The 9,655-nt window shown below is 34.0% G+C and overlaps 3 protein-coding genes across 3 annotated transcripts; 2 read left to right on the top strand and 1 right to left on the bottom strand.

Annotated features, from left to right (window-relative positions):
- Positions 1–1,158: 1,158 nt before the first annotated feature.
- MONOS_16530c1 (uncharacterized protein) lies at positions 1,159–1,794 on the top strand (the record flags this gene model as incomplete). The annotated part of the gene is made up of 1 exon (XM_067869433.1): positions 1,159–1,794. The coding sequence occupies one exon, from the start codon at positions 1,159–1,161 to the stop codon at positions 1,792–1,794; it is 636 nt and encodes a 211-aa protein (XP_067735340.1).
- Positions 1,795–4,655: 2,861 nt separating this feature from the next.
- Positions 4,656–6,577, top strand: MONOS_15145 (uncharacterized protein; the record flags this gene model as incomplete). The annotated part of the gene is made up of 6 exons (XM_067868003.1): positions 4,656–4,863; positions 4,950–5,017; positions 5,105–5,182; positions 5,245–5,545; positions 5,738–6,165; positions 6,267–6,577. The coding sequence occupies 6 exons, from the start codon at positions 4,656–4,658 to the stop codon at positions 6,372–6,374; spliced, it is 1,191 nt and encodes a 396-aa protein (XP_067735339.1). The 3' UTR covers positions 6,375–6,577.
- Positions 6,457–9,655, bottom strand: MONOS_15144 (uncharacterized protein). Its single transcript, XM_067868002.1, has 2 exons — positions 9,591–9,655; positions 6,457–9,528 (listed from the first exon to the last, which is right to left on the bottom strand). Exons 1-2 carry the CDS (start codon positions 9,609–9,611, stop codon positions 6,943–6,945), a joined length of 2,607 nt encoding a protein of 868 aa, XP_067735338.1. The 5' UTR covers positions 9,612–9,655; the 3' UTR covers positions 6,457–6,942.

The following is a 9,655-nucleotide window of genomic DNA, read 5'->3' as shown; positions in this document are numbered from 1 at the left end:
AAAAATCAACATTATTTTTGTCAATCATCGAAGAAGGCGTTGAAGAAGAAAAAGACAATTAGAATGAAAAGTAGATTTTGTACAGATGACATTTCATTTCCAATATTGCGAATGAAACATGAAATAAAGGCGTATTTGGTGAACGGTCGTTGAGAGGAAGAAATGTGAATGAAGCTATTTTTCGTTCAATTTTGCAGAGCTGCTGATTGCACAGCTGAAATGCATCAGAAAGTCGATGCTCTGACCCAGCAGGAAGTAATAGATCAACAAAGATGAAGCAGAAAAAAATGAGAGGAAGAAGAAGGTGAAGAAGAAGGTGAAGAAGAAGGTGAAGAAGAAGGTGAAGAAGAAGAAGAAGAAGAAGAAGGTGAAGAAGAAAAAGAAGAAGAAGAAGAAGAAGTAGAAGAAGAAGAAGAAGAATGTGAAGAAGAAGAAGAAGAAGGAGGAGGAGACGACGATGACGAACAAATCAAATACGTTGATTAAAGGTCGAGATTTGCTGAGGAGAATGATAACAAATAAAAACAGAGAGTTTCGATGAAATTTCTATTTTTTTCTCCTCTTTTATTATTGCGTATTCTTCTGACAAACAAAATCCTCCAAATATTTTTCGCATTCATCTCAATCATCTTCCTCCACACCCACAACCCCATCGATGGTGCCATTCTCCCTTCCATCAACTGCCCATCCACCTCTCTCTCTGCCTTCAATACCTCTTTTCTCCACCAAACACGCTCTTCACCAAATGCTCCTGTTGAACACATTGGAAATGAAACTCACAGAGAGAAATTAAGCAGATTGTCCTTCACTGCTTTGAATAGCTATCGCTTTGAGTGGTGCGAATGGAATGATTCAACTGGTGGATCTTCATCTGGCGGTGCACTTTATGTTTATTGTGCAAATGCCAATCTCACAATCACTTCCTGTTCATTCAACAAATGCTCAAGTAACGGATACGGTGGAGCGTTATATTGTAATCTTTCGTTGAAGATTGATATCGCAAAATCCAATTTCACAAGTTGTACTGCGGCTCATGGAGGAGCTGCTTATATTGGCTGGCCGCAATCCAGTTCTGTTTGGGTATTATCAGAAAACCGAGTTGAAAGTTGCGAAATAACAAGTTGGTGTGGAACTGGCTGGGAAATCGTGCTTGATAACATGACATCAAATGGAAAATTTTTGTTCAAAAATTGTGTCTGTATCGCAAATACTGGTGGAAATGCGACTGGCGCAGTCACGTTTCATTACCCTCCACCAGTAATACCTCTTCAATATTTGCTCCAAGAGTGCCAGTTCATCAACAACAAAGTCGAAAATCCAACTACCTACGGCGGTGCTGCGCTGTGCTGCACAAGAACATATGATTGGATGAGCGGGTTCAAATTCATCACTTTCTGCTTCTTCGATGGCAATTCCGCAACTAATGGAATGGGGAATGATGCGTTCTTCAATGGCAGCAGCATCACCCAATCCCCATTCAATCAGTGCGGGTCAACAACAGAATCAAAAAGAGTCTGGAATGCAGGAACAGCTGATAACGCTGTGTTCAACAGATGGCTTCCTCTCATAACAACATTCAAAATCGTGTCAAATAATGGAACAAACACCGATCTCTGCGGAATCACACAACTCAATCCATGCAAAACAATTGAATTTGCTCTTGTTCGCATGACAGATACCCAAGACGCCTCTCTCACCCTCCTTTCCTCAATATTTGTTCCAACTCAAACACTCACCTTCAGCGCAGTTGACACAAAAATCACTGGAAATGATAAACTTTTTCCGATTTCTTAATTCAATGCTTTTCTAATTTTCATCATTTTAAATATTAAACTTTCTTTAATCGTTTCATCTTCAAATTTTGATTCATTTTCCATATCATTGAAAAATTCATGAGCTTTCATCTTCTTTTCATTTGAAGTTTATATCATCGCTTATTTTTCAAAAATCTATAACGTCAGATCAGATAAAAATACTTCTTCAAAATTTCTTCATCTATTTTCTCCTTTTCATCAAATGCAAATTCCACTTGTTGCTTTTGGGAATGCTTTCTATTATTCGTCTCTCAAAATGTATTTCTTCGTTTGAATCATCTTCATTTTCAACAATAGCCAATTTATCCTTTTTCACCTGCTCTCTTTTGTTCATTTTTATCATTTCTCTTCTTATTTCATAGAAATTCTTCCAATAAATGCAACCCCAATGAATTTTTTCAACAAGAAATTTTCTGTTTCAAAAAACTGTTTTTTTGTTCTTCGGTGCTTTGACAGAGTCATTTAATGTATTTCGAGAGATCCAAAATATCGAAGAAACAACTGATTTTTCCTCCACAATATTCAACCAAATGATATTTTTCACACTTTCCCATTCATCATTATTCCATTTCTGCCTTTGTTTGTTTGTTTGTTAGCTTCTTCATTCACAAATTCTGTCTGCTTTTTTTTCCAAAATTTTATTTGGCACCAATACACGAGAAGAAGAAGACAATGATGAAGATGAAGAACGAAATGAAATTTCTTGAGAAGGATTCAGCAGCAATGGTGATGATAGCTTTAATGAAGAATTCAACGTTCAGCTTTGTGAGCACCAAAGACAACAACAGCAAACATGGCTGAAAAAGAAACTAATCCAATGCTCCAACTCAGAATATGAATGACAGAACAAGTCAATCAGAATTAATTGCTCTTCACATTCTTCTCATTTTTGTCCAGTTTTTCATATCTCTTTTTCCTTTTTCTTTCATCATTCTGCTTTTATCTGCTTTTTCTTATTGATGGAGAAAGAGAAGATACCTCACTCACATTCTTTTCTCACAATATAATCCAAAAGTTCTGCTCCAATTGCATTTCCCCTTCATCTGCTTTGTTGCCACATAAATAAATATTTCTTCATTCATCAATCATTTTCTATCCTTATTCTATTTCCTTGACTGATCTCTCTTAATCTCTGCTCAAAATTGTTCTTTTCCTCTCCATTTTTCTTCAATTCATGAAATGTTCTTAAAATCTATTCTTCCAAACCCCCTTTTTTCTCAAGCCCAATACAAAAACAATGCATTCATGAAAATATCAAACTTTTTATTTTTGGTTGCTGAGAATGAATTGAAAAGACGCAGCGAATGAACTCACAGCTTTGATGCAAATGATTGATGTGTTCAATGGAAAAGTCTTTCTTTGCCTTTTCCCATTTGTTCTCCAATTTTTCTGTTATAAAAGACATTCTTAATGAAGACGAAAAAGAAGAAATTCTGTTTGAGACTATCATGATTTCTTTGTTGTTGATGATGATAGAAGAACAAGAAGAACGAAGAAATATCAGTTGTGAAGTGTTTAATGTTTGTTGACGGTTTGTCGAGAAGAATTTGAAACAAAATGCGTTTTTGGAAAATGGTGATGAAGATGAACAATGATGATTTTGATCTAAAGATATGAGCTTCAAGAGAGATGAATATTGAACGAGAAATCAGCAGCAGAATTGACAGATGGATGAAATGTTGAAGAATAAATCAGTGAGTGGGAGAGTTGATTGAATTGCCGAAGAAGATGAAGATGAAGATTTTGAATATATAAACACCATGTGATATTCAATGAACGCCTTCTGCTTCAAGCATCCCACAAATTGAATTGCGAATAAATTGGTTGTTCTGTCAGAACATGATAAAAATTCTCCAAAAAACACTCATTGAAAAGAAAGTGCCAAATCCATTTCTGTGAAAGTGACTTGTCTCTCTTTTCGGGTGGACTGACTTTCTTGTCTTCCATGTGTAATTTTGTTAATCTTTAGCCATCTTCTCCTTGTTTCATTCATCTGCGTTGAGGAAAGGTTATAAACATTTTCCGTTTTGAAAGTTCTGATACCCCACTTGAAAAGAATTTATTTAATCCATTCATTTAACTCTCATAATGCGTAATAATTTTGAAAGTTAAATATCGAATATTATTTAAATTTTTATTCCATTATTTTTATTTGGGATTAATGCAAAAAATTTGACTTTGAATGATATCCATTTTCAAATAAGAATTTATTTCGAATTATAAACTTGTACTCATGAATTGAATTCTCGATAAACAACAAGTCAGTCATTATCAATTTCGAAAAACTTGAAGGAAAAAATATGTAAATATTGCGCTTAAAAAATTAAAAAAAATCACTGAACTAATTTTTTTTTTTTCAAGTGCGTTTTTGAAGGAATTAAATTATCCAAATTAAAGTCGATTTTTATTTTTCACTTTCTCAAATGAAGTTGAGAATTGAAAAAAAGAAGTGAGTTAATTTGAGAGTTGTGCACATTTTTTTTGAACAAAGTTATGTTTTATTCGAATTGATTGATGTTCTTTGAAATGAAAATTCATTATCAAATTTCAACATCTATTTTTGGAAAATAATAAATTAAATAATAATCCTTCGATTCATAAAAGAAGGATAATCAACATATCGATGGAAGACAAATATTATTTTTTCGAATTATTTACAGAAAAAAATATGAATAATAACAAATTTTCTCAATCAAAATTTGCAGATTGCTTTATAATATTTGTCAAAAAATTAGAAATTATATTTCTCTGAATTTCATGATTAAATCATAACTATAAAAAGTGAATATAAAAATTAGAATATTAATGTGATCAAAAGACCCAAATTAAAAGTCTTTTTCAATGGAAGGCAAATCGCTCTCTCCTTCAGATGAAAACATCCTATCAGCTTTGGAAGTTGGATCAGCATTAAAAACAGAAGAAAAGAAAGCAAAGCTCGTGTCATTAATTAAATCACTTGCAGTTGCTTTGACTAATGAAGGAATCGTTGAAGAAGATAGTCCCATTGAAGTAGCATTGAACAAAGCGTTCAGCAAAGAAGAAGAAATTGGTTTTATTTTTGAATAAATTCGATAAAATTTTCATTGCATATTTTAAAATTCGTATTTTTAATTGCTTTGAAATGATTTTTTAAAGATGAAAAGCCAATCACAGAAAAAGATCTTGAACAATTCCAAACCAGATTCACTTCAGAACTTGTCGAGGTTATTGACAATTTTTGAAGCACATTTTTTTAAACGAACGATTCCAATAACTCACGTTAAAAATTTTGATTTTATTTACCGATACAGGAATTATCAACAATGAAGACAGTATGCAAATGTGCTATTGATCAGTTTGTGGATATCCCAGGTCCAGATCCCGATGAAGTTTGCATATTATTAATTTTTGAGATTTTGTTCAAATATGAAAATTTTCAATAATATTCAAGATCTCTTTTTCACCCAAATCAGCTACAAAAGATGATGAGGAGGAAAAAGAGGAAAAGAAAGATAAAAAGGAGAAAAAAGCTAAGAAATCAAGCAAGAAGAAGAAGAAGAAAGAGCACAAATCCGAATCTTCATCTGATTCATCTTCTGATTCAGAATCAAGTTCTGATGAAGATTCTGATGATGATTCCGACTCGTCTTCAGAATCAGATGAAAGCTCTGATTCCGATTCGTCCTCGGATTCCTCATCCAGTGATTCAGATTCAGATAAGAAAAAGAAAAAAGAAAAGATGCCGAAAGGAAGTTTGAAAAATATTAAAAAAAAAAATAATTTTAAATTCAAAACATGAATTTTTGATTTAAAATGAAAAATATCAACATTTTTTATTTGATTTCTGAAATAATTCTTAAATACTTGCAGATTTTTATATTTATATTTTTATTTATTTAACTTCTTTTCTTTTCTATTTCTTACATTCTTTCGATTCATGATAGAGGTGACTATTGGATGGGCGAATCCAACCCTTTCCGGAGTCACATTGAAGAAAAATGTGCTTACGTGGTCCAGCTCAACCACGGGGATGAGCATGCTAAAGAAGCCCGTGAAAAAGGGAATCTGGAAATTTGAGTTTATGATGAAGGATGCGAGATACGGCAGCTGGACGCCTGTGTTTGGCATTGCTGTGTTCCCGAGGACGTATTCTCCTTCTTCCTGCTTTGGCCACGATTCGCAGTCGATGGCGTGGTATGCGGGAGGAAGCACGTACCAGGGTGGGACGAGCACCAGCGGGAACGAAACATTCCAGGATGGGGACAGATTGGGGATGGAGATCAACATGAAAAAGAAGATGGTGATATTCTTTAAGGATAAAAAGAGACAGAGAATTTACTACACAGGAATACCGAAAGTTATTGTGCCTGGAGTTTGCTGTTATATTTTGACATTCCGGCGATTCAAAAGAAATAATGCTGTTATTTTTTATTTCTTCTCCTCTCTCTTAAAAATTTCGTGATTTTATTTTAGGTTGGGCTGGGAAAAGTTGGGGCAACAGTTACACTTATAAATATGAGGACTATCCACAAATTTTCATTCAAAAAGAAGTCTGATGACTTGAAATTAGTGTGGAGATAAAACGTAATGAAAAGTGGAGCTTTCTTATTTGTGAACGGTCAATGATTGAGAATTTGATCATGTTCATTGCATTTTAAGTTCATTTTTTTTTTGTGTGTGTGTGTGTGTGTGTGTTGAATACTTCATCTCAATGCTTTGTTTTAGTCGGTTTGTTGGTTTTTTTCCAATTAAAAATTGTTCAAAAACAGGCAAAGAGTTGAAAATGTAATTTGTCTATTAAAACGTTGCAATTATTCCACACTGCATTCAGCTAAGAAGAGTACTTTTTGAGTAGGCGATTTCTATTGAAAACTTCAATAATCTCGAGATACTGAATTAATAGCACTTAATTATTCAAAGGAAAAAAGAGGATGCTCAATCCGTTTTAGAAGGAAAAACAATTCGACATTAACCAACTCTACAATTTCTAAAAAAAAAGTGTTAATTAATTTATCACTTTCTCAAACTTCTTAATTTCATTAAAACATGTGATTATTAAAAGCTATTAAAAACAAAAGCAATATGACAAAAAAAGTTTTCAATTTGTTAATAAAAACATCAAACAACATTCTTCTGAATAGCTTTATTTTCAGTCATTATCAATGCTTTTCTCGTTTTCTAAATCATTTCCACTTCCATTTTTCCTCTTTCTTCTTCTCTTTCTTTTAATTCTGCAATTACGCCGATCAAAAGTCCACAAGCAATCGCTTCCTTCTAATTTTTTCTCGCCAATCAAATGATTTGTTAAATTGAAGAGGATTTTATGTGACTCAATTCGATTCTTTCGAGTGTACGCAACTTTTCTCCGAATGAACGCTAATGCGCGATTTGTTCTTTGTTCTTGCGTTTTTTCTTGCAAACCAAAAATACTGTAATATCCAGGTCTTTCCATAGAATCATCATAAATTCCAACTTTTTCCTCATTGCTTATAAGTTCCCGCTTGGTTTGATTCGGTAAGAACGCTAACTTCAATTGAGAAAACGAAGAAAACGAACAAAAAGGAACAACAAATGGAGGAAATGCAAAATTGAGAGAGGGAGATATCGAATAACTTTTCTTTCCTGGATGCATCACATTTGAGGAGATAAATGCTTCATCGCTTTGAGAAAAGAACCACAACAAGTAATGATCTTCATCTGATAATGCAGAACATTTTCTTTCAGGTGGAAGCGACTCACCATCTGTCCTGTTAAAAGTTGGATTTGAAGTCCTTTTGAATGAAGAATCTGTGTTTGCAAAACATTGAACCCCCAGATATGAGTTCGTTCGATTCGATGAACATGTTTGATTTGGCTTTTGCAAATGAGAAAAAGATTGCTCGAATATGCTTGTTGAAGTAACTTCTTTTTTTTGTTGTGTTGCATTTTCAAGTTTTGACTTTTTCTTTTGCAGCTTTTCAGCTTTTCTCATTGAGTCTTTCACGCACTGCTCAACATAACGATCCAAATCGCTCATTTCCTTCATTCTCACTTCTTTTTCCATTTTCTCTTCCATTTTTCCAATTTTAATTTTTAGCTGCTCTTTATCAAGTTCACTCATTCCACGTGCTGAACCTTCAATAAGCACGTTTCGTAACTCCTCAAGTGTTAACTCATCCGAAACATTTGACAAATCTTCCGCTTGGCTACCTTCAACTGGAATATCTTTCCTCTCCAAAAGCTCTTTAGGTGCAAAAATCTTATTCTTCTCAAGCGCTTTCTTTCTCGCTTCTTCCCACATCTGTTTTTCTTCTTCGCTTCTAAGAAATGGATTCTCAACCCACTTTCCAAACAGTCTCAGGTGCATCTTTGCTTCTTGTATTTCCCTCTTAATTATGCGCAACCTCGCTCGTCTCTCCTTTTCTTCACGCAAACGTGCGTTGTGGAAATACTCATTAGCACTTCTTTCCTTTTCAGTATCATTTTCTTCATCACATTGCAAATCAAACGACTCTTCTGTTTCAGTCTTTCTTTGATCAACAACTTCGTTAATCGCTACCCTTTCTTCCATCATCATCCTTCTTCTTTCTTGCTTTTCTTCTCTTTTCTTCCACCGTAAAGCCATCCACTCTTCGCGAAACTGTGCAATAGCTGAATCTCTCTCTCCGTTCTTTTCCGTGTCAATGTCGTAGCACAACTCCCGCTGGCTTGCCCGAACCGGATGCCATCTGGCAATTGTCTCTGTGATGTGAGGATCAAGTGAATGAGACGACAGCGTTGATGATGTTTCAGTACACGAAGTGTTTTCTTCTGTCGAAGACGAATCACATTCCAAAGCAGAATCGACATAATGTGAAGAGATGAAATTTGAAAGAGGAGGTTTTGAAGAAGGATTGAAAGGAAAAGAAATACAAAGAGAGTTTTGAGCTGTGGTGGTGGTAGAAAATGCATCATTTTTGATCGACTGGCACTTATCGTTCTCAAATGAAGAATCTTTTTGAAGAATTTGTTTTTGCTTCCTCTGCATTTCTTGCAAATGTAGTTGTATGCTCGCTTCTTTTACAAGGTCGCATGAAGTCATAAAATAAATAGGATACTCCTTTTCTATCTCAAAGTAATTCTCGCAATGTCTTGAAGCATTTGCCAAATTCATTGCTGGTATTTCATTTTGCCGTTTCTCTTGAAGCTCGTTTTGCGTATCTTTAGTTGAGTTATCAAAATAAAGTGGATTTTGATACGAACTGTTCGAGGGTTGACATTGAAAATCATTCAAATTGTTGTCAGAGCGTTGATAAATTTGATCCAATTCACTTGAACTTTTATCAATAGAAGAAGGGAAATCAAATGAATAATGAAATTGTTGTTGAGTGTTTGGCCCAATCGATTCATGACTTTTTCCAATTGGAAAACGCAAAAGCTCTGAATGTTCAAAATCTTGATCAATATGTGAAGAATGAATCAAATAAGGAAAAGAAGATTTAACAGTTTCATTCTTTGTCGTATGTGAACTTTCCTTTTCGAAGAAGTGTGATGCTTCTGCAGACGATTGTTTCATGAAATTATCCCAATTAAGTAAATTAGACGATTTCTGCTGATAACAAGGTTTATGCTCATCAATAACAAGTTTCGCAACTGCATCATATCCACGCAAATTATTGGTCGATGTTGTATCAAAAGAAGAAGAATAAGAAGGAATAGGCTGCAATAAATTTGATTTGTCTATTTGACAAACTTCTTCTGTAAAAGAATGCATATTCTAAAGAGTCAATGGAAAATAAAGCAATTTTAGATAAAAATAAAGCAAGGTCAATGTCAAACGAAAGTGTTCTCCTTTTCCATTTGAAAAAATTAACTAACTTGTATTTTTCTCCTCATCAAAAAAA

Source organism: Monocercomonoides exilis (genome assembly GCF_001643675.1).
Source record: "Monocercomonoides exilis strain PA203 chromosome Unknown scaffold3-2548433, whole genome shotgun sequence".
Taxonomy (NCBI): domain Eukaryota; phylum Preaxostyla; order Oxymonadida; family Polymastigidae; genus Monocercomonoides; species Monocercomonoides exilis.
Note: the sequence above shows the minus strand (reverse complement) of the source record. Positions and strands in the feature narration are given on the sequence as shown.

Excerpts from the sequence above, each read along its gene's own strand:
- MONOS_15144 (XM_067868002.1), bottom strand. The coding sequence starts at position 9,611 with ATGGAAAAGGAGAACACTTTC. Across the intron at positions 9,529-9,590 it reads TGGAAAAGGAGAACACTTTC|AATATGCATTCTTTTACAGA; the intron begins GTTTGACATTGA and ends TTGACTCTTTAG.